The sequence below is a fragment of the Pleurodeles waltl genome, chromosome 1_1, assembly GCF_031143425.1.
Source record: "Pleurodeles waltl isolate 20211129_DDA chromosome 1_1, aPleWal1.hap1.20221129, whole genome shotgun sequence".
Classification (NCBI taxonomy): domain Eukaryota; kingdom Metazoa; phylum Chordata; class Amphibia; order Caudata; family Salamandridae; genus Pleurodeles; species Pleurodeles waltl.
The window spans coordinates 537,798,685-537,823,797 of record NC_090436.1 but is presented as its reverse complement, the minus strand read 5'-3'; the positions used below and the strand labels follow the sequence as shown (position 1 = coordinate 537,823,797).

Genomic DNA, 25,113 nt, shown 5'->3' with positions numbered 1-25,113 from the left:
TCCACTTAGAAAATGAAGACTCTCTTGGGAAAGGTTAGTCTCATCCTCTTTCGTTTGGGGGGGGGTTGTGTAAGGAAATGCCTCCTTGGCATGGTTGCCCCCTGACTTTTTGCCTTTGCTGATGCTATGTTTACAATTGAAAGTGTGCTGAGGCCTGCTAACCAGGCCCCAGCACCAGTGTTCTTTCCCTAACCTGTACTTTTGTATCCACAATTGGCAGACCCTGGCATCCAGATAAGCCCCTTGTAACTGGTACTTCTAGTACCAAGGGCCCTGATGCCAAGGAAGGTCTCTAAGGGCTGCAGCATGTCTTATGCCACCCTGGAGACCTCTCACTCAGCACAGACACACTGCTTGCCAGCTTGTGTGTGCTAGTGAGAACAAAACGAGTAAGTCGACATGGCACTCCCCTCAGGGTGCCATGCCAGCCTCTCACTGCCTATGCAGTATAGGTAAGACACCCCTCTAGCAGGCCTTACAGCCCTAAGGCAGGGTGCACTATACCATAGGTGAGGGTACCAGTGCATGAGCATGGTACCCCTACAGTGTCTAAACAAAATCTTAGACATTGTAAGTGCAGGGTAGCCATAAGAGTATATGGTCTGGGAGTCTGTCAAACACGAACTCCCCAGCACCATAATGGCTACACTGAAAACTGAGAAGTTTGGTATCAAACTTCTCAGCACAATAAATGCACACTGATACCAGTGTACATTTTATTGTAAAATACACCCCAGAGGGCACCTTAGAGGTGCCCCCTGAAACTTAAACCGACTATCTGTGTAGGCTGACTAGTTCTAGCAGCCTGCCACAAACCGAGACATGTTGCTGGCCCCATGGGGAGAGTGCCTTTGTCACTCTGAGGCCAGTAACAAAGCCTGCACTGGGTGGAGATGCTAACACCTCCCCCAGGCAGGAATTGTCACACCTGGCGGTGAGCCTCAAAGGCTCACCTCCTTTGTGCCAACCCAGCAGGACACTCCAGCTAGTGGAGTTGCCCGCCCCCTCCGGCCAGGCCCCACTTTTGGCGGCAAGGCCGGAGAAGATAATGAGAAAAACAAGGAGGAGTCACTGACCAGTCAGGACAGCCCCTAAGGTGTCCTGAGCTGAGGTGACTCTAACTTTTAGAAATCCTCCATCTTGCAGATGGAGGATTCCCCCAATAGGGTTAGGATTGTGACCCCCTCCCCTTGGGAGGAGGCACAAAGAGGGTGTACCCACCCTCAGGGCTAGTAGCCATTGGCTACTAACCCCCCAGACCTAAACACGCCCTTAAAATTTAGTATTTAAGGGCTACCCTGAACCCTAGAAAATCAGATTCCTGCAACTACAAGAAGAAGGACTGCCCAGCTGAAAACCCCTGCAGCGGAAGACCAGAAGACGACAACTGCCTTGGCTCCAGAAACTCACCGGCCTGTCTCCTGCCTTCCAAAGATCCTGCTCCAGCGACGCCTTCCAAAGGGACCAGCGACCTCGACATCCTCTGAGGACTGCCCCTGCTTCGAAAAGACAAGAAACTCCCGAGGACAGCGGACCTGCTCCAAGAAAAGCTGCAACTTTGTTTCCAGCAGCTTTAAAGAACCCTGCAAGCTCCCCGCAAGAAGCGTGAGACTTGCAACACTGCACCCGGCGACCCCGACTCGGCTGGTGGCGATCCAACACCTCAGGAGGGACCCCAGGACTACTCTGATACTGTGAGTACCAAAACCTGTCCCCCCCTGAGCCCCCACAGCGCCGCCTGCAGAGGGAATCCCGAGGCTTCCCCTGACCGCGACTCTTTGAACCTAAAGTCCCGACGCCTGGGAGAGACCCTGCACCCGCAGCCCCCAGGACCTGAAGGACCGGACTTTCACTGGAGAAGTGACCCCCAGGAGTCCCTCTCCCTTGCCCAAGTGGAGGTTTCCCCGAGGAATCCCCCCCTTGCCTGCCTGCAGCGCTGAAGAGATCCCGAGATCTCTCATAGACTAACATTGCGAACCCGACGCTTGTTTCTACACTGCACCCGGCCGCCCCCGCGCCGCTGAGGGTGAAATTTCTGTGTGGACCTGTGTCCCCCCCGGTGCCCTACAAAACCCCCCTGGTCTGCCCTCCGAAGACGCGGGTACTTACCTGCAAGCAGACCGGAACCGGGGCACCCCCTTCTCTCCATTCTAGCCTATGTGTTTTGGGCACCACTTTGAACTCTGCACCTGACCGGCCCTGAGCTGCTGGTGTGGTGACTTTGGGGTTGCTCTGAACCCCCAACGGTGGGCTACCTTGGACCAAGAACTAAGCCCTGTAAGTGTCTTACTTACCTGGTTAACCTAACAAATACTTACCTCCCCTAGGAACTGTGAAAATTGCACTAAGTGTCCACTTTTAAAACAGCTATTTGTGTATAACTTGAAAAGTATACATGCAATTTTGATGATTTGAAGTTCCTAAAGTACTTACCTGCAATACCTTTCGAATGAGATATTACATGTAGAATTTGAACCTGTGGTTCTTAAAATAAACTAAGAAAAGATATTTTTCTATATAAAAACCTATTGGCTGGATTTGTCTCTGAGTGTGTGTACCTCATTTATTGTCTATGTGTATGTACAACAAATGCTTAACACTACTCCTTGGATAAGCCTACTGCTCGACCACACTACCACAAAATAGAGCATTAGTATTATCTCTTTTTACCACTATTTTACCTCTAAGGGGAACCCTTGGACTCTGTGCATGCTATTCCTTACTTTGAAATAGCACATACAGAGCCAACTTCCTACAGTTACTTTAACATTTGCTTTTTTCAGTGAATTTCTAGTTTTTTTTTTCCCATAAAGTAATATTTTATTATAATACGTAAAGCCAACCCCTCACCATACACAATCTTTGGCCAGGCAGGGCAGGGGGCTGTCCACAGGTCCTGGCCACAGGCAGCCAACTCCACTTTGCACATGGCCTTTTCATCTCCCACAGCGTGAGGTTGGCTGCAGGGCCTGGCTTGCAGCCTCTGGTGTGCACAGCACAGCACTAGCCTTCGGGACCTCACCCCCTGGGGCAAAACATATTTATTTAGAACAAGGTGGCATGCAGCCTCCACTCTGACCCCCTCCCCCCCCCGAACTGGCCCAAGGACCCCATCCCCAGGGCCACTTCCAATAACTTTCCCCAAGGCTGTGCTTTTTTTTTTTTTTTTTTAAAGTGGAAGGGGCACGGCCCAACATTCCTCCCACTACATGCTGCAGGAACTGGCATTGCTTCTGCCTGCAGGGAGTAGCTATTTATGCTGCTCCCTCTGGGTGGGAGCAATATCTTGATCTTTTTTCCTGCCACATCAGTGTGAGCTAGGGAACAGATCAAAGGTCTGTCCCAGCCCAGGGGAGCATTTTCAAAGCTCCTGACCGCTGGGAGCAGACTGTGTTTGCTCCGGTTTGATGAGAATTTTAAAAATGCTCCTGCTAAGCAGGGGCAAACACTAATTTCCCTTCCGGTTTCGGTCAGGAAAACCTATGTGTCCCGATGTGGGCACCCCGGGACACAGCAAGCCATTAATAGCTCAGGGAGGGATGCCATGTGGCTCCCTCTCCCTTTTTGTAAAGTTATCAGCCCTGCGGGATGGTGGTCCCAGGGTCTCTCCAAGGGGATGGACCATCTGGGGGCCTATAACTGAATAATGCAGCCCCAGCTACCTTGCTTATTTTTCCCTGCAAAAAAAATAAAAAATGCTGGAATTTTCTCCTGCATTTTAGCCCTTAGGTGTGGGTGTTTTCTTTTTTACTTTTTTTTTTTAATTATTTTTTAGGGGGGGAGGTGTGTTAGTTCCCTTCCTCATGGTCCCTGGGAGGGAGGACTGATTATCTCTACCCTGCACCCTTATGTTATTTATTTCTTTTTTTTTTTTAAACTTCAGGACAGGGGACTAAGTCCACGAGTCCTGCAATGGCTGCCTGCAACATTTTCCTCATGTTTCTAGCAGCCAATCAGACTCCCACCCGAGCTAATTGGCCCAAGGATTAAAAAAAGCTCCCTGGACCAATAAGAGCGTTCCCTTTTTTTAAACTGATGCTCCCACGAACAGTAGTGTAATTCCATTATGCACAAAACACATTTCCTATGGAAACACTGACCTAACTATAACTAACCAGTGGCAACTACCACCGGGTAATATATAAATCATAAAACATTATGCCCAAGGCAGTAATGTTGAACTGTATTAAATGTCTCCTTTATACTGTTTTAATATGACATGTTTATTTTGGGTTAGACAGACTGAAAAGGCTGTTTTCTTCAAGTACAGCTATTGATTGCAATTAGAATGTTGAAGCCTTGCTCACCTTTCATGATAATTTGTTGCTAAAACTATAGGAAGTAGGGAAGGACGGTGGATTCATGTGATTCTGTAGCTGCAATTTTTACCAAATAACTATGGATTTACTGCAATTACCACATAGTCTGCAGATTTCACATGAAGCATGGATGAAAATATTACTCCAGGAGAATGTGCCTCAAAACATGTATTTTTCCTCACTTAAGTTAGATAATCTTGCTGCATAATTCTGTCCCTTTTGCCACATAATATAGCTTTGAAAAATGTAACGCTCTGTAGGGTGTCACTGTCATGATGAATCTGCATGTCACATATCTATCTTTTGCTTTAAGGTCCATATAAGGTCTAGTTTCGTCACAAATACAAGTGAATGAAAATGTCACTTACACAGTGTACATCTGTTCGTGGCATCAGTCGCTGAGATTCACATGGTATGCATGAGCTCGCCATCTGGTGTTGGGTCGGAGTGTTACAAGTTGTTTTTCTTCGAAGAAGTGTTTTCGAGTCACGGGACCGAGTGACTCCTCCTTCTGTGCTCATTGCGCATGGGCGTCGACTCCATCTTCGATTGTTTTCCCCGCAGAGGGTGAGGTAGGAGTTGTACTATAGTAATAGTGCCCGCGCAATGAAAAATGTAAGTATGTACCTATTAAAGGATTAGATAATATATATACAAATGTACAAAATTGAAGGTAACTTCTGAACTGCTACAGGCTTCCGGGGAGGTGGGTGGGTCCATGTGAATCTCAGCGACTGATGCCACGAACAGATGTACACTGGGTAAGTGACATTTTCAGTTCGATGGCATCTGTCGCTGTAGATACACATGGTATGCATAGACTAGTAAGCAGTTAGTTCCCCATAAGCGGTGGTTTAGCCTGTAGGAGTAGAAGTTGTCTGAAATAGAGTTCTTAATACAGCTTGACCTACTGTAGCTTGTTGTGCGGATAGCACATCTATACAGTAGTGTTTGGTGAATGTGTGAGGCGTAGACCAAGTGGCTGCCTTACATATTTCCTGCATTGGGATGTTTCCTAAAAAGGCCATTGAAGCACCTTTTTTCCTTGTTGAATGTGCCCTGGGAGTAATGGGCAGTTGTCTTTTTGCTTTAAGGTAGCAGATTTGGATGCATTTAACTATCCATCTGGCTATACCTTGTTTTGATATTGGGTTACCTGCATGAGGTTTTTGGAATGCAATAAATAGCTGTTTAGTTTTTCTGATGTTTTTTGTTCTGTCAATGTAGTACATTAATGCTCTCTTGACATCTAATGTATGTAGTGCTCTTTCAGCCACAGAATCTGGCTGTGGGAAAAAAACTGGTAGTTCTACCGTTTGATTTAGATGGAATGGTGAAATAACTTTTGGTAAAAATTTTGGATTAGGTCGTAGGACGACCTTATTTTTATGTATTTGTATAAAAGGCTCTTGTGTTGTGAACGCTTGAATTTCACTTACTCTTCTTAGAGATGTAATGGCGATGAGAAAGGCAACTTTCCAGGTTAGGAATTGTATTCCGCAAGAGTGCATGGGTTCGAAAGGTGGGCCCATGAGTCTTGTTAGAACCACGTTTAGGTTCCATGAAGGAACAGGTGGTGTTCTTGGTGGTATAATTCTTTTAAGCCCTTCTATGAATGCTTTGATAACTGGTATCCTATACAAGGAAGTTGAATAGGTAGTTTGCAGGTATGCAGATATTGCTGCAAGGTGTATTTTAATAGAAGAGAAGGCTAGCTTTGCTTTTTGTAAATGGAGCAAGTAATTTACTATATGTTTTGGAGTTGCTTTTGGTTTTTGGTTGTATCTGATTATGATGGCAGTACCAAACAAATCTTTTCCACTTACTTGCGTAGCAGTGTCTAGTGGATGGCCTTCTGGCCTGCTTTATGACTTCCATACACTCTTGGCTAAGTTGTAAGTGTCCGAATTCTAGGATTTCAGGAGCCAGATTGCTAGATTCAGCGATGCTGGGTCCGGGTGTCTGATCTGTTGGTTGTGTTGCGTTAACAGATCTGGTTTGTTGGGCAGTTTGATGTGTGGTACTACAGACAGATCTAGCAGTGTTGTGTACCAGGGTTGTCTTGCCCAAGTTGGTGCTATTAAAATGAGTTTGAGTTTGTTTTGACTCAATTTGTTTACTAGGTAAGGAAGGAGAGGGAGAGGAGGAAAAGCGTAAGCAAATATTCCTGACCAGTTCATCCATAGGGCATTGCCTTGGGATTGCTTGTGTGGGTATCTGGACGCGAAGTTTTGGCATTTTGCATTCTCTTTTGTTGCAAATAAGTCTATTTGTGGTGTTCCCCAGAGTGTGAAGTAGGTGTTCAGAATCTGTGGGTGGATTTCCCATTCGTGGACTTGCTGGTGATCTCGAGAGAGATTGTCTGCCAGCTGATTCTGGATCCCCGGAATAAACTGTGCTATTAGACCAATTTGATGGTGGATTGCCCACTTCCATATTTTTTGAGCTAACAAGCTTAACTGCGTTGAATGTGTTCCTCCTTGTTTGTTTAGATAATACATCGTTGTCATGTTGTCTGTTTTGACAAGGATGTATTTGTAGGTTATGATTGGTTGGAAAGCTTTTAGTGCTTGAAAAACTGCTAATAATTCTAGATGATTTATATGCAGTTTTGTTTGATGTATGTTCCATTGTCCTCTTATGTTGTGTTGATTGAGATGTGCTCCCCACCCTGTCATGGAAGCATCTGTTGTTATTACGTACTGTGGCACTGGGTCTTGGAAAGGCCGCCCTATGTTTAAATTTATACTGTTCCACCATAGAAGCGAGAGGTAAGTTTGGCGGTCTAGCAACACCAGATCTAGAAGGTGACCCTGTGCTTGAGACCACTGTGAGGCTAGGCACTGTTGTAAGGGCCTCATGTGCAGTCTTGCGTTTGGGACAATGGCTATGCATGAGGACATCATGCCTAGGAGCTGTAGTATTGTTCTTGCTTGTATTGTTTGGTTTGGAGACATGTGTTGAATGACCCTGTTGAAATTGTGGATCCTTTGTGGAGTTGGCGTTGCTACTCCTTTTGTCGTGTCTATTATGGCTCCTAGATATTGCTGTACTTTGCTTGGCAGAATGTTTGATTTTGCAAAGTTGACGGTGAACCCTAGTTTGTAGAGGGTTTGTATGACTTGATTTGTGTGGTTTGAGCATTGTGTGAGCGAACTGGTTTTGATTAGCCAGTCGTCTAGATACGGGAACACATGTATTTGCTGCCTTCTGATGTGTGCAGCGACTACTGCTAGGCATTTTGTGAATACTCTTGGAGCGGTTGTTAAACCAAAAGGCAATACTTTGAATTGGTAATGTATTCCTTTGAATACAAACCTTAGATATTTCCTGTGTGATTGATGTATTGGTATATGGAAATATGCGTCCTTGAGGTCTAGGGTTGTCATGTAGTTGTGTTTTTTGAGCAATGGTAACACTTCTTGTAGTGTGACCATGTGAAAGTGGTCTGATTTGATGAATGTGTTTACTACTCTGAGGTCTAGAATTGGTCTCAGTGTTTCGTCCTTTTTTGGTATCAAGAAGTACAGTGAATAAACTCCTGTGTTTATTTGTGTGCTTGGTACTAATTCTATTGCATTTTTTTGCAGTAGTGCTTGAACTTCTATCTCTAGAAGCTGTGAATGGTATTTTGATAAATTTTGTGATTTTGGTGGTATGTCTGGAGGGAATTGCAGGAATTCTATGCAATAACCATGTTGGATAATTGCTAGGACCCATGTGTCTGTAGTTATTTTGTCCCATGCTTCGTAATATTGACGTATCCCCCCCCCACTGGTGTTGTGTGGGAGGGGTGAGTGACGTGTGAGTCACTGCTTGTTGGTAGTGGTTTTGGGGCTTTGAAATCTTCCCCTATTCCTAGGGAATTGCCCCCCTCTATACTGGCCCCGAAAACCTCCCCTGTACTGTCCCTGGTAGGTGGGCGGTGCGGACTGTGAGGTGCTAGCTTGTGTGGCCTGACCCCGAAACCCTCCTCTAAAAGGTGTTTTCACGGAAGGTGTTATAAGATCCTCTGCTCTGCGGGGAGTAGAGTGCGCCCATGGCCTTGGCAGTGTCAGTGTCCTTCTTGAGCTTTTCTATGGCTGTGTCGACCTCCGGACCGAACAGAAGTTTTTCGTTTACTGGCATGTTAAGCACTGCCTGCTGAATTTCTGGCTTGAATCCAGACGTTCTGAGCCATGCGTGCCTACGGATGGTAACCGACGTATTAATGGTCCTTGCGGCCGTGTCTGCTGCATCCATGGAGGAGCGTATTTGATTGTTGGAAATGTTTTGACCCTCCTCAACAACCTGTTTTGCTCTTTTTTGCAGATCTTTTGGGAGATGTTCAATGAGATGCTGCATCTCATCCCAATGGGCTCTGTCGTATCGCGCTAGCAGCGCTTGTGAATTTGCGATGCGCCACTGGTTTGCTGCTTGGACCGCAACCCTCTTCCCGGCTGCATCGAACTTCCTGCTTTCTTTATCTGGGGGAGGTGCATCCCCAGAAGTGTGTGAATTTGCCCGTTTTCTGGCAGCCCCTACCACCACAGAATCTGGTGGCAGCTGAGAGGTGATGAATACAGGGTCCGTAGGAGGCGCCTTATACTTTTTGTCCACCCTAGGCGTCACTGCCCTACTTTTAACTGGCTCCTTGAAAATGTCCTTTGCATGGCGTAGCATGCCTGGGAGCATCGGCAGGCTTTGGTAGGAGCTGTGGGTTGAAGAGAGGGTGTTAAATAAAGTATCATCCTCTACTTGTTCAGAGTGTAGTTCCATATTATGGAATAGTGCTGCTCTAGCCACCACTTGTGAGTAGGCTGTGCTGTCTTCCGGTGGTGATGGCCTAGTTGGGTATGTGTCTGGGCTGTTATCAGACACTGGTGCGTCGTACAAGTCCCACGCATCCTGATCTTGGTCATCATGGCTCATGGCGGTGTGAGCTGGCGAATGTGACGGGGTGTAAGTTGGTGAAGCCGGAGTTACAGGTGGAGGCGAGGGAGGAGGTGTTACCTTTTGTGCTGTTTGTTGCTGAGGAGTAAACTGAAGCGTTCTCTTTCGTTTGACAGGTGGAAGGGTACTGATCTTCCCAGTCCCCTGCTGAATAAAGATACGCTTTTGCGTGTGATCCACGTCAGTGGATTGCAGTTCTTGTTCAAATCTATGTTTCTTCATTTGTGAAGACATAGAATGCTCTTCAGTATAGGAGCCTGAAACAGGGTCTGATGTCGCTTTTTTCGGCTCCGAAAACCCTGTTGATTGTTTTTTCGGCTCCGAGGTAACCTTCCTCTTTTTCTGTGCCGAAAATTCTTGGCCTCTATGGTCTTCGGCGCCACTGTCTCGGCGTCGATCCGTGTCGACACCGAACTCTCGGTGTCGATGCTTCTGTTTAGCACTCTCTCGGTCCCGAGGAGGCTGCGTGCCGGTGTCTCGACCGAAGTCGGACGATGTCGACACTGAATGGGCCTTTTTCGGTGCCGATTGTTGGTCACCGAGAATTTGGGTGGAGCCATGGCCGGTTGGCAGTGGCGTCCCCTGGGCCTTCTTTCCTTTTTTAAGTTCTGATCTCGACGTCTTACTCACAGTTTTTGTAGAGCCTAGCTCGTCGGAGTCTGAATCCTGGATGGAAAAGGATTCCTCCTGTTCCTCTTCTGTCTCGAACTGTCGACGCTCCTTTGGCGTGGACGCCATCTGCAGTCTTCTCGCTCGACGGTCGCGCAGAGTTTTTCGGGACCGGAACGCCCGACAGGCCTCACAGGATTCTTCGCTGTGCTCGGGTGACAGGCACAGGTTACAGACCGAGTGTAGGTCTGTATAAGGATATTTGTTGTGGCATTCGGGGCAGAATCGAAACGGGGTCCGTTCCATCGGCGTTGTTCTCCACGCGGTCGGGCCGACTAGGCCCCGACGGGGTGCCGAAATCTACCCCGAAGGGCACCGAAGCGCTTCGATGTTCAACGCGTCGTCGTATGTGTCTATCTCGAACCGGATCGCAACGATACCGTCGAAAATCTTCCGTTTTCAGCTATCTTTCCGTTCCGAAACCCGGAGCGACAGGAACACGTCCGAACCCGATGGCGGAAAGAAAACAATCGAAGATGGAGTCGACGCCCATGCGCAATGAGCACAGAAGGAGGAGTCACTCGGTCCCGTGACTCGAAAACACTTCTTCGAAGAAAAACAACTTGTAACACTCCGACCCAACACCAGATGGCGAGCTCATGCATACCATGTGTATCTACAGCGACAGATGCCATCGAACATGTATGTTAGGCACATACAAGTACATTACACCTACAATAGTCTTCAAGCATACACACTGTTCCATCCCTTGAGGGGCAATGTTCATCATATCTAAGTGCACTCTCCTTCTGGGCCCTCCACTGTCAACTGGTGGAACCCTTGCTCAGACCGAACACTTAAATTCCATAAATCTTACTGCTCTATGGTAACCAGTCATCTCCCAGAAATTGCCACAGTGCTTATTAAGGTGTGGGGATCTGCGTTACACTTCATGGGGCGGGACAAGACACTCATGCAAATTACTTCACTGTGGAAGGGGACCTGGCTACAACACACATCTCACCTCGAGGGTTTTAAAAGCTGGGTTAAAACCGACTTGTAACTCTAGGTAATGTCTGGCACACTGGACATTGTTGCTCTTTTCAAGATTTGCCACAGCAGTTTCCCCTGACCCACACACAGTTCCACATATACCTGCAGCTTTGTGAACCTCCTGTTTTGCCTGCGGGACTCTACTGACCTACCCAAATTCTGCACTCTTGAAGCTAAACTCCTCATGGGCCACCTCAGCAAAGGTGCAATTTCCTTTATCTACTTTACATATGTGATTAATACCCCCAAGGTGTTCTTAGCGCTTAAACAGAAATGGGATTAATGGACAGGCCCACTAGAAAATGTCGACTGGCAGGATGCATGAATACTCTCCCCACCACCCCAACAAATAGTAATTTGTTCCAGGTTGTGTCTGGTCCAGCTACACTACCTAGACACAACGTTTTTTTAATTCAAGCGCTTGTGGAACGCTAAGAAAAACCCTCAACCAACCTCTTTCCACTGCCTTCAACAAGATGCAGACTGTGTTCCCATAACATGGTTCTGCTCCAGCATAAAAGGAAAGGGATTGAAAGGACACTCTTGCATGTCTTGAACAGACCACTGGAAGTGACCACAACGGTGGGTTTACAGGGCATACTGAAGACTTGGGTGGTATACACTGCGAACGGATAATGCTGGAAGTGGCCACAGTGGTTTGCCAAAAGAGACATCACCCACCACTGGAGATCATCCCAATCTCCTTCCGTAATCGAGTGGCTGGAAGGCTGGACTGGTGTGCAAAGATGGAACAACAGATTTGTTGAGTGAGGGGTTGTCCACAGAAACATATACCAAGATTTGGGGCAAGTGGTGGGAGTACCACTGGCTCAAAAACAGTGGATGAAAGGGATGTAAATTGTAACTTCAAGTGTCCTGTCTTACGGTATGATTGCTACCAATGTACTGAATGTACATTGATCTGTATTACATGTTTTACAGAAATTATTAAAAAACGGTTTATCAAAAAAAGTCCCATACATCCTACAAAACTAACAGTGGCAACACAGCCCAAAAGAATAAGGAACATAAAGGGTATCGACATAGCACAGGACCAAGCTAGTGCATTTTATGACTTTCACAAATCTAAAAGTATCATAATTTTACCCAATGTAGCGTGCTTGACCTAAACAGTTTGTTTCATAAGGAATACACTGACATCTTTCGTATGAATTCATGGTGAACTTAAATCTTACCCATTAGCTTAACTTTTACGTGTTTTATCAATGTCTTTTTTCGCAGATGAAGACTGCTCTTTCGTCTGAAATTAAAAAAACACAAGGGTTCAGTTAACATCCCAATTTTGCTGTGCAAAAAAATCCTCTGCTCTCATGACAAAATGGTGGAAATCTAGTATCAATAATTATGCCAAAACTCCAGAAGCGCAGCCGAAACAATCAGTATCTTGGTACAACGACCAGTAATATTCTTGAAATCCTTTAGTATTATGCCTCCAAACACCACTTCAATAGATTGCTATATGACAATTAAACTTTTACTCTTATCCAACCTTAAGATACTTTTGGCTACAATTTAATTTAATTCCTTTCATAACTCAGATGAAAAGGCATACAGAGCTAACAGTCAGCAACAAATATGTTTGTTTCAATTCTGACAATTTTATATTTGTTCCTCATTCGGGATAATTACGATACTCCATTTCCTTTTTCTGGTATTTTTCATGTCTGCAAGTCATTGTTACTGTGGTGGCCAAAACTGCACTTGAAATGTGAATTGTCTAAAACGTTTAGTTCTCCAGCTCTACTTGGTGTACCTCTTCATATGCAACCTATCTAGCAACATATGCTTTTTGGTTACTGAATCACAGGGATCATATCTACTTTTTTCTCCACTCCTGTGTATCCAGATAATTTTTGGTGTCACTACAATGAAGTCATCAAATACTTGTTATGAACATATTTGTTAGGTGGCTTTTCTCTAGGTGCATCACATTATATTTAGGTGACTTAAATGTAGTGATATATTTCTAGTTTTGTTTTTTTATGGTTCCTTCTTTTGAAGTCTCCTGCTTTTTCAATTTTGTGTGCCATCACATTTTCATACACATTTATGAAGGCTAATAAAAATGATCAGTCCTAAATCAACATCTCTAAATCGTTGTCACTTTATTTTCTAGTACTTTAGTCGGTGAGTGCAACAATTCTTGCAGACACTGCCAATAAGACCAGGAAATATTTTTGTGTACAGTGGGAAATAACAGCAGTCCTACGTCTCTCCTAATAACACTTTCATCAAAACGTTTGGAAGTGCAAGAGTACAGAACTTTGGGCAATGTTGGGAACGTGATAGAATGTCCAGCATGAAGAAGGCATCACCATTATAAGGAGAAGACTGCCCTGGTTGTAAACACCAGTTTGCCAAGTGGTTTGGCGCATCTACATTAAAAAAAGTCTGGAACTCACTGACCCAACCAGCTGAAGTGATTGCAATGAGGAAGATGGTTTTGAGAGTCAGTAGATGCAAAAAGCAGATGTGCATTGGCTTGAAGGGGTAAACAGGAGGAACAACAGGACCAAGTTAAGCTTCCACAGAGGCATCACAAATATTTTGGGAGGGAACATGTGCATCAAACCTTGAATAAACCTGCACCACAACAGGTGATTTAACGAAGCAGGGTTGTTCCGGCAAACACAAAAATGCCGTCAAATAACCAAGGACTTGCTGGACCTAAGATAAAACAAACCAAAGAACATCCAAGAAGCCTAGCTTGTGAGGATTCTGAGTTATGTACTCCACATCAGGGCACAACTTCATCCCAACACCCACTGTAGACAGATTTTGTAGTGGGATGGCTAGTCGAAGATGAAATCCACAAGAGGTGGATCAAAGGCATTCAAATGCCACCGCTCAGTCTCCACACACGGATGTGTAGATTGTTCAGAACACTGCCCCGCTGCTGGGAAAGAATAACCTTCTGAAGCGGTAGCCTGATCAGAGGACAGATGTTCATGCTCAAAAGTTCCAGGTGCCACACCCTCCTGACCCAATCCAGACCCATTAGGATGACTTGGTCCCGGTGATTCCTATCTTCCAAATTAATTGCAAGAGAGGTAGTGGCTGAAATGCGTACCGTAATCCTGTGTCCACTCTAGACTGAATGCGTCTCCTAGAGAACACAGGAACTTCAACATGCAGATGTTTTGACACTGCATGCTCTCAACAGTGGTGACAAAATCCAGCCAGGGCTCTCCCCATTGTAAGACGATGTCCTGTGCCACCCATGGATGCAACCACCATTCATGAGTCTTCTCCTGAGCTTGTCTGTCCTGATGCTTAAAAGTACCGCCAAGGGGTTCACTTTCATGGAAATACCCAGAAGCTTCAACCAATCTAGAGGTGCAGCACCTCGGGGCAAAGGTAGGAAAACTCGAATCTGCCCTGCTTGTGCTAGTACAGATGCCAGTGGTTTTGTGTGTTGGCACCTGCAGCGGCCTTCCCTTGATGGACAGAAGAAGGCCTTGAACACCAGGTCGATGGCCCGTAGCTCCAAAAGATTTGAGTGGAGCAGGGTTTCCGCTTGAAACCAGAGTCCACTGATCTCTACCTCTCCCTGTTGACCTCCGCAGCCCAGCGTAGTAGGGACGCATCTGTCATCACTGTCAGCTGCGGGTGGTAAAGAAGGGAGAGGGGTTTGCCATTGGTCATGCTGCAGTCGAGCAGCCACCCCCGCAGTCTTGTGCAGTGAAAACTCGATGAGAACTAGCAGGTTTCGTTGGTGCTTGTCCCGCTGAGACTTCAGATCCCACTACAGAGCCTGCATATGCCACCTGGCAAAAAGGACAAGCAGGATGCATTGAGACCAGTAGGCCAAGAAGCCTAAGAGCTGCTCTTACAGAGATCCAGGACGAAAGCTGAAACACACAGATCATAGCCTGATCGTCCTTGACTCATTGCAAGGTAAGAAAAGCCTGGAGCTGCACTGAAGACCTCTAATAAAAGGGAGTCTTTTTTAAGGAGTCAGGTGCAACTTCGGCTTGTTGACTGAGAACCTCAAAGATATCTGAAGATTCACCATTGTCTCAAGGTGGTTTACGACTGATTATTAGGAGCTTGACTTCAACACCTTGTTGTCGAGGTAGGGGAAAACTGGTGTCCTGAATCTCTGAAGACGTGCAGTGACCGTAGCCATCATTTTCATCAACACTGAAAGAGTGCTAGTAAGGCCAAAGGGAGCATGGAAAACTGAAAATGCTCCAAGCCCGCCTCGTACTGCACAAAATGTCTGTGTGGAATGCAAGACAGGCGCATGAAGTAAGCATCCTCAGGATACAGGGTAGAAACAACTTGGGCCATTGTGAGCATTTTTAATTTGTCCTTCCACAAGAAGGCATTCAGAGTGCGAAGATCTAAAATAAGACAATGGCCACCTTTATTTTTTGGGGAAAGAAAACAGAGGGAGTAACAATCCATTCCCATTTCCAAGGCCGGCAACTTCTTGATGGCTTCTTTGACAGTAAAGCCTCTGCACTTCTAGTACAAAAGCTTTCTGAAAGCTGTTCTGATGTGGGAGGAATTTGTGGTGCCTTGTAGAGCAATGGGAAGGAATAACCCATTTGGATGATCCGGAGGACCCATCTGTCGATGTAATGGATTGTCAACTATGGGAAAATGTCTGATCTGCCTCCCACAAGGTGACTGTGCCACTAAAGGCAAATTAACATGCATAGGTGGGTGACTGGATAGATTGTTGTCCATGGTGAAATGAGCAATGTGTGCTTGATGCCTGTCCCTGGCCACAGGGAACTGCAGTGGTTGTTGCAGGGGTGGTGAGGTCTGGCACCTGTACGTCATACCCTCTAGAGTACCTGCACTCATGAAGTCAGCTTTCTTGCCAAGCACATGATCAAAAGGCATATCTATAGGTGGTGCCTACACATCTCTAGAAAAACAAGTGAACTGTATCCATGCATGTTGATGGAGCATCACACTAGTACCCACCACTCCCCCCAAGCAATCAATAGTATCAAGGTCAGCTCTAATTACATGCTTGGCCATATCCTGCCCATTCTGGAAGGTTTGAGACAGAAAGGCCGGAAACCCCTCTGCGAATGCCAACAAAATCTGACATCTGATTGGCCATGTCGCAGAAGCAAGGCGCATAATGGCCTAACTGGCAAACCACACCGACTGACACTGATGGCAAGCTGACTGAAAAGACCATTCATGTCTCAAATTCCTGGAAGAGTCTTGGAAAATGAATTATGACTTACTTTGCTGGTGGAAGCCTGGACACTCTGGAGTAGGGTGCTGTGTAAGAAAATTCAGGTTGCCAGGTGCCAGTCTTTGGTATCTGTCACTTGCCTGTTCACTGGGTGAAGGGTGTCCATGAGGGCTTCATTAAATTCAGGTGAGGGCATCGATGAGACTGGTTCAGGGTGCAAAACCTCAGTATTGACATTTGTCTCGACTTCACCCGAAGGCAACTCTAGGTCTAGAATCTCAGCCACACATGTAATCGCTACAGCAAAAGACGCACTCTCCTTCGTCAAGGGTCCCACTAGCCTCCAAAAACATGTATACACTGTTATCATAATTAGGAAGTAAATCAACCCCATCATCATCATCATTGTTGTCAGGTGATGAAAAATTTTGGTCAGAACGTGAGCCAAAAAGTTGACGAAGCCTCCAGTAAGGCTTTCAGGGAGAGGCATTATTTCTGAGAGAGAATATACAGTAACTGGGTGCGCTGGAGTGGGGTTGTAAGGCAACCTCCTTCGTGGCAGAGATGGAGTTAGTAGGGGCTCAATATCTTGCACTGGTGATGTCAGGACTGGCATCGATGGAGAAGGAACAAGTGCAGGTCTTGGTGCCAGAGTGGAAGTCGGCACCAGAATCCATGGGAAACCCAAGGCAGATTCTAGGGACTGAGACTGTGCCAAGGGTGGACCAGCTGGCAGACACCCACCTGCAGGCCCCTGTGACTGTTGGGGCCTGAAGGTACACTACAAGGAGCTAGAAAAGTGCCAAAAGAAAGGCAGCATGGCTCTTTAAACGCCTTGATTTGCCTCAGCATTGCTGATGGCCTGACAAATTTGGGGTGCACATGACCAGTCAGGGAATCTGTTCCTTAATCGAGAACAAGATAGATTGGCATCTTGATACCTTCCCAACTTCTTTTTGGAGAGAGACCTTTGGGTGAATGAGGGCACTCCTTGGCAGGTCTTGGAGCCACGGCCAAAGCTCAACACCAGAGACAGACCTGTAGTCTTCAGTGGGTAAATCATTCTCTTGCATACTGGAGAAAATAATGTAAAATGATTTGTTAATCCAGGAATAAAGAGCCCAGAGTACTGGATCCGCATTCAATGGGGCAGAAAGAAAGAAACAGAGGTCTGCACATAGAGGTAGTGCTTATATGCGACTCAGGTCTCATTTCTGGAGCACAACGGGGTCACCAAAGAGCTACACGATGTCACCTGGCGGCATGCAGGAGAACTGATTTGAAAACTTCTGAATCTAGTCTGGTGTCTGGGGAATAATATAAAGGTCAAGATTCTGTGGTTAGAAGTACCCATCACAAACAAAGTACACAAATGCAAATGATTTCATGAACTAAGAAAGATAATCTGTTCAGCATTTACAGAAATTCTTCCTTAAGTCTTGGCGTAAACTTCTCTTCCCAAACAAATTAATTACTGAAGGTATGCGTTAAATTCAAATATCTATGTGTCGTAACATCCTATAAATTAAACCAGTGAGTTGTGCTGAGAAAGGTCATGGACTACTACTATGCAATCTGTCAGGTTTTGCTCCCCAAAACAGTTCCCAAGGAGGCTACAGCCAGTGCAAAACCAGGTCGATAAATGGATCCTTCTTTTGAAGAGAAGAGCCTATGTTAAAACAATCATTAGCAACAAGTGGTATGCAGAACTTATTTCAAATGTCTCTGCACCAGGTATAAGGTCCGTGAGCCAAAGATGACTTTCTGATTAACATGTACACAGCCCACTAGCAAAAGTTTTGGTGGCAAAAAACACACTGGAGTTTAGAGGCCCAATCCCCTGATTTTCCATAGACTTCCAAAAAGTGAACTGTTAAACAAGCCTTTAACTTGATGATCTGTTTCATTAGATTGTTAGATAAGACTTTACTCAGAGTGCCTTAACTGGACTTAAATGATCCTGTTCTAGTCCCCACTGTCATGTTTCCCATCCCTCACTAATCTTCTTACTTCAAAATATTTCCTACTACTCATTAGCTGCACAAATATCGAACTGCAACACTTCGCCAATACAAACCAGAAAGGCTAATTAACCTCACTCTAGGCTCTGGGAACTTGTTACTTTGCACTACCCTTCTGGTCACCTGTGTACATTTACCCATATCAAAGCATGCTGAAGTATCCTCTAGGTGACATATTGCTATACAAATTACTGCATAAATACACTACTGCTCCACATGCAGAAGTGAGGTCAGTGGACGCAAATGCACTATATGCCTTGTGAACTACCCTAGCTAAGAGAGCTCATGCCCACTTCTGGCTATGTCTATGCTTAATTGCACATTTTGTGTAGTTGAGGTTGTGCAGAACACATACATCTGAACATGCTAAACAAAACAAAAGTAGATTTAGGGAATTGTAAATTGTGGATGCTCATGCCATGCTTGACTTGGGGCATGGCCTTTGGATATGTATATTAATTCTATGTGAGTGGCATGTGGGTGCTGTAGGGCATATGTACACTAACTTAGGACACTAGACTGTGTGGTGTTTCCTCACACTCAAGGAGTTGTTTCACAGTCCCAAAAATGTAACCATTAGTATTATAATTGTGATATTTTCCCTCCTTTCAATACCTTTTCAGTGCCCTTTGCCTTCACGTCATCTGTGGTGGCTGACTTAGTGGTTGTGATATCCTTTCCAATTTTGTCCTACAAAAAAAAAAAAGTAATTTTCAGAACAGAATTAAATCTAAGATTAAAATGCAACATGCACTTTTAAAAGATTAGTGCAAATTGATAAAAGTAAACCACCAAACATAGTTAAATTGAGTATGTAACCAACTTTCCCATTCAACGAAAGAAGGCAATGTGCTACTGTGCTACCTTGTCGTTAACCGCTGCTGTAGTATCATCAGAGGATTTCCCAGTTAATCCAGTCTTCTGTAATACATAATTCACTTTATATGCTGCTGTAGATCACATACTGTGTACACTCATGCCATCTACTGTTCCAAGTTGTTTTCTTTGAAGAAGAGGTTTTGAATTTCATGTGACTTGTGATAACTTCTTTGCCAGTCCTTGCTTCTGCCACTGCCACCCGCTTACCTGCAGCATCAACCTTATTGCTCTCCTTATCATGCAGCGGGGATACCACTTGTGAGTGAACGCCCTTTTACATGCCATGTGAGAGAGTCAGGGGAAAAATGCTGGCAAATGTTGATAGGCTACTGCGGGAGCTTTGTATTTTTTTCCCACCTGGAACATGGTGGCATACGCCTTTAGAAGTTCTCTGTTGTAGAACAGTCTGCATGTCTTCATTGGTGCAGTGGTAAACAAAATGTTTACAAACAAAATGTACTTGTAGGCTGCCTCATCAAACAAAGTTCAAATTAATCTTCTCATGGATTTTACTCTTGCAACACTGAATTTGAGGACACATTCTTGGACACTGAATTTGAAGACACATGCTTGATAAGGACAGACAATTGTCCAATCTAAGACTCTGATGCACCCAATAGTCCACGATGATCTTTTAAAGATCAATTGCTATCTTGACACCCTCGCAACTTCCTTTTAGACAGAGACCGTTGGGTGAATGAGGGCAACCAAAATTCAAACAAATTGTCTCTCCCTTCCCCATCATCCTTCTTCACCTACTGAAGAGAGATGCAAAGAATGCCATACTAAATATTTTTCCATAATCCAAAATGGGACACATTTTTACGGCAGCTGGAGTGACACCGTCTGGGGGGTCCTCATCACCAACTAAGATGAAAGCAATGTTGTGTCTATTGTGCTTGATCCTGCTTTCACTGTTTGACAAATGTTTGAATGGAATGAATAAAAACATTAACAGGTACCGCAAGCCATGAGGATCTGCTCGCTGGTTAACTAATGAAAAACCTCTCACCATAATGAAAATGTCACTTACCCAGTGTACATCTGTTCGTGGCATCAGTCGCAGTAGATTCGCATGTTCTGCAATAGCTCGCCATCTGGTGTTGGGCCGGAGTGTTACAAGTTGTTTTTCTTCGAAGAAGTCTTTCGAGTCACTGGACCGAGTGACTCCTCCTTTTGTCTCCATTGCGCATGGGCGTCGACTCCATCTTCGATTGTTTTTCCCCGCAGAGGGTGAGGTAGGAGTTGAATTGTAGTAATAGTGCCCATGCAATGGAGTGACTAAGTATGCACCTATTTAAGGTTGAGATGATACATATATAAATAATTGAAGGTAACTTCCAAACTGCTACAGGCTCCCGGGGAGGCGGGTGGGCACATGCGAATCTACTGCGACTGATGCCACGAACAGATGTACACTGGGTAAGTGACATTTTCAGTTCGATGGCATCTGTCGCTGTAGATACGCATGTTCTGCATAGACTAGTAAGCAGTTATTTTCCCAAAAGCGGTGGATCAGCCTGTAGGAGTGGAAGTAGTCTGAAATAATGTCCTTAATACAGCTTGACCTACTGTGGCTTGTTGTGCGGATAACACGTCTACACAGTAGTGCTTGGTGAATGTGTGAGGCGTAGACCATGTGGCTGCCTTACATATTTCTTGCATTGGGATGTTTCCTAGAAAGGCCATGGTAGCACCTTTCTTTCTGGTTGAGTGTGCCCTTGGTGTAATGGGCAGCTGTCGTTTAGCTTTAAGGTAGCAGATTTGGATGCATTTAACTATCCATCTGGCTATACCTTGTTTTGAAATTGGGTTTCCTGCATGAGGTTTTTGAAATGCAATAAAGAGTTGTTTAGTCTTTCTGATGTTCTTTGTTCTGTCAATGTAATACATTAATGCTCTTTTGACATCTAATGTATGTAGTGCCCTTTCAGCTACGGTATCTGGCTGTGGAAAGAACACTGGAAGTTCCACTGTTTGATTTAGATGGAACGGTGAAATAACTTTTGGCAAAAATTTAGGATTGGTCCTTAGGACGACTTTATTTTTGTGTAGTTGTATAAAAGGTTCCTGTATAGTAAACGCCTGAATCTCGCTTACTCTTCTCAGGGAAGTAATGGCGATGAGAAATGCCACCTTCCAGGTTAGGAACTGTATGTCGCAGGAGTGCATGGGTTCAAAAGGTGGACCCATAAGTCTAGTTAGGACAACATTTAGGTTCCATGAAGGAACAGGTAGTGTTCTTGGTGGTATAATTCTCCTAAGGCCCTCCATGAATGCTTTAATGACTGGTATTTTATATAGGGAAGTTGAATAGGTAGTCTGCAGGTATGCAGATATTGCTGCAAGGTGAATCTTAATGGAAGAGAAAGCTAGGTTAGATTTTTGTAAGTGAAGCAAGTAACCCACTACATGTTCTGGAGTTGTGTGTAATGGTTGTATTTGATTAATATGGCAGTAGCAAACAAACCTCTTCCATTTACTTGCATAGCAGTGCCTGGTGGATGGCCTTCTTGCTTGTTTTATGACTTCCATACATTCTTGGGTAAGTTGTAAGTGTCCGAATTCTAGGATTTCAGGAGCCAGATTGCTAGATTCAGCGATGCTGGATCTGGGTGTCTGATCTTTTGGTTGTGCTGTGTCAACAGATCTGGCCTGTTGGGCAATTTGATGCAGGGTACCACTGATAGGTCTAGCAGCGTTGTGTACCAGGCTTGCCTTGCCCAAGTTGGTGCTATCAATATGAGTTTGAGTTTGCTTTGACTGAGTTTGTTTACCAGGTAAGGAAGGAGAGGGAGAGGAGGAAAAGCGTAAGCAAATATCCCTGACCAGTTCATCCATAGGGCATTGCCTTGGGATTGTTTGTGTGGGTATCTGGATGCGAAGTTTTGGCATTTTGCGTTCTCCCTTGTCGCAAACAAGTCTATCTGAGGTGTTCCCCAGAGTTTGAAATAAGTGTTCAGTATTTGGGGGTGAATTTCCCATTCGGGGACCTGTTGGTGATCTCGAGAGAGATTGTCTGCGAGTTGATTTTGTATCCCTGGTATAAACTGTGCAATTAGGCGAATTTGGTTGTGAATTGCCCAATGCCAAATTTTTTGTGCTAGCAGGCTTAACTGCGTGGAGTGCGTCCCTCCCTGCTTGTTTAGATAATACATTGTTGTCATGTTGTCTGTTTTGACGAGAATGTATTTGTGAACTATTATTGGTTGGAAAGCTTTTAGTGCTTGAAAAACTGCTAGAAGTTCTAGGTGATTGATATGCAGTTTTGTTTGATGTACGTTCCATTGTCCTTGTATGCTGTGTTGATTGAGGTGTGCTCCCCACCCTGTCATGGAAGCATCTGTTGTTATTACGTATTGTGGCACTGGGTCTTGGAAAGGCCGCCCCTTGTTTAAATTTATGTTGTTCCACCACAGAAGCGAGAGGTAAGTTTGGCGGTCTATTAACACCAGATCTAGAAGGTGACCCTGTGCTTGAGACCACTGTGATGCTAGGCATTGTTGTAAGGGCCTCATGTGCAGTCTTGCGTTTGGGACAATGGCTATGCATGATGACATCATGCCTAGGAGTTGTAATACCATCTTTGCCTGTATCTTTTGTGTTGGATACATGCGTTGTATGATGGTGTTGAAATTTTGAATTCTTTGTGGACTTGGAGTGGCTACTCCTTTTGATGTGTCTATTATGGCTCCCAGGTATTGTTGTACCTTGCGTGGCAGAATTTTGGATTTTGTGAAATTGACGGTGAACCCTAGTTTGAAGAGGGTTTGTATGATATGATTTGTGTGATTTGAGCACTCTATTAACGAATGGGCCTTGATTAGCCAGTCGTCTAGATATGGGAACACATGTATTTGCTGCCTTCTTATGTGTGCTGCGACTACTGCTAGACATTTGGTAAAGACTCTTGGTGCGGTTGTTAATCCGAAAGGCAGTACCTTGAATTGGTAATGTATTCCTTTGAATACAAACCTTAGGTATTTCCTGTGCGATGGGTGTATTGGTATATGGAAATAAGCATCCTTGAGGTCTAAAGTTGCCATGTAGTCGTGCAGTTTTAGCAATGGCAATACTTCTTGTAGTGTGACCATGTGGAAGTGGTCTGATTTGATGAAAGTGTTCACTACTCTGAGGTCTAGGATTGGTCTCAGCGTTTTGTCCTTCTTTGGTATCAGAAAGTACAGTGAGTAAACTCCTGTGTTTATTTGTGTGTTTGGCACTAATTCGATTGCATTCTTTTGCAATAGTGCCTGCACTTCTATCTCCAGGAGATTGGAATGGTGTGTTGTTAAATTTTGTGCTTTTGGTGGTATGTTTGGAGGGAATTGTAGAAATTCTATGCAATAACCATGTTGGATAATTGCTAGAACCCAAGTGTCTGTAGTGATTTCCTCCCATGCTTTGTAATAATGACCTATTCTTCCCCCCACTGGTGTTGTGTGGAGGGGGTGAGTGACATGTGAGTCATTGTTTAGTAGTAGGGGTTTTGGGGCTTTGAAATCTCCCTCTATTTCTAGGGAATTGCCCTCCTCTATATTGTCCCCGAAAACCTCCTCTATACTGTCCCTGGTAAGTGGACGGTGTTGCTTGTGAGGTGCTGGCTTGTGTGCTTTGACCCCGAAACCCCCCTCGAAAGGGCGTTTTACGGAATGTGCTGTAATTCCCTCTGCTCTGCGGGGAGTAGAGTGCGCCCATGGCTTTGGCAGTGTCCGTATCTTTTTTGAGTTTCTCAATCGCTGTGTCCACTTCTGGACCGAACAGTTCTTTTTCATTAAAAGGCATATTGAGAACTGCTTGTTGAATCTCTGGTTTAAATCCAGACGTTCGGAGCCATGCATGCCTTCTGATAGTTACAGATGTATTAATTGTCCGTGCAGCTGTATCTGCAGCGTCCATGGAGGAACGTATCTGGTTGTTGGAGATGGTCTGTCCCTCCTCAACCACTTGTTTTGCCCTATTTTGGAAGTCTTTGGGCAGATGTTCAATGAGATGTTGCATCTCGTCCCAGTGGGCTCTGTCATAGCGCGCAAGTAGTGCCTGGGAGTTCGCGATGCGCCACTGGTTTGCAGCTTGTGCTGCGACTCTCTTACCAGCTGCATCGAACTTGCGGCTTTCTTTATCTGGGGGTGGTGCATCTCCAGATGTGTGAGAGTTGGCCCTTTTCCTAGCTGCTCCTACAACAACAGAGTCTGGTGGCAGCTGTGTTGTGATGAAAACCGGGTCCGTAGGAGGCGGCTTATACTTTTTTTCCACCCTTGGTGTGATTGCCCTACTTTTGACCGGGTCCTTAAATATGTCTTTTGCGTGCCGGAGCATACCAGGGAGCATAGGCAGGCTTTGGTAGGAGCTGTGGGTGGAGGAGAGTGTGTTGAACAAGAAATCATCCTCGACCTGTTCTGAGTGGAGGCTTACGTTGTGAAATTGTGCTGCTCTAGCCACCACCTGAGAGTACGCGGTGCTGTCTTCTGGTGGAGATGGTTTTGTAGGGTATGCCTCCGGGCTGTTATCTGACACTGGGGCGTCGTATAGGTCCCATGCGTCCTGATCTTGGTCACCCTGGCTCATGGTGGTGTGAGCTGGGGAGTGTGATGGCGTTTGTGCTGGTGAAACGTTAATCACGGGCGGAGGAGAGGGTGGTGGTGTAACTCTTTTCACCACTTTTGGTTGTGGTGCTTGTTCCGTCTGGAACTCCAACCTTCTCTTTCTCCTAATGGGGGGAAGGGTGCTTATTTTTCCTGTCCCCTGCTGAATGAAGATACGCTTTTGCGTATGGTCCACATCAGTTGCTTGTAGCTCTTCCTCAAACCTATGCTTTTGCATTTGGGAGGTTAGCGAGTGCTCTTCTGTATAAGAGCCTGAAGCTGGGTCGCTTGCAGTTTGTTTCGGCATCGAAACTTTGTCTGCGTGTTTTTTCGGCTCCGAGGTGACTTTTTTCCTTTTCGGGGCCGAAACCTCTCGGCGTCGATCTGTTTCGGTGCCGCTGTCTCGGCGTCGAGCCGTGTCCACACCGGCATCTCGGTGTCGAGGCTTGTCTCCAGCACTTTCTCGGTCCCGAGAAGGCTGCGTGCCGGTGTCTCGACCGGAGTCGGACGATCTCGGCACTGTTTGGGCCTTT

General features: G+C 45.4%; 1 protein-coding gene across 13 annotated transcripts in view; it reads right to left on the bottom strand.

Moving 5' to 3' along the window:
- CAST (calpastatin) overlaps nt 1–25,113 on the bottom strand; it is a 513,209-nt gene that overhangs the window by 55,643 nt on the left and 432,453 nt on the right. For all 13 annotated transcript variants that reach the window (XM_069225757.1, XM_069225792.1, XM_069225782.1 and 10 more), the window contains 2 exons: nt 18,732–18,806; nt 12,110–12,174 (listed from right to left, as the gene is read on the bottom strand). In XM_069225757.1, coding sequence (XP_069081858.1) covers nt 12,118–12,174; nt 18,732–18,806 — 132 coding nt within the window. In that variant the 3' untranslated portion in view covers nt 12,110–12,117. The remainder of the gene's footprint in view (nt 1–12,109; nt 12,175–18,731; nt 18,807–25,113) is intronic.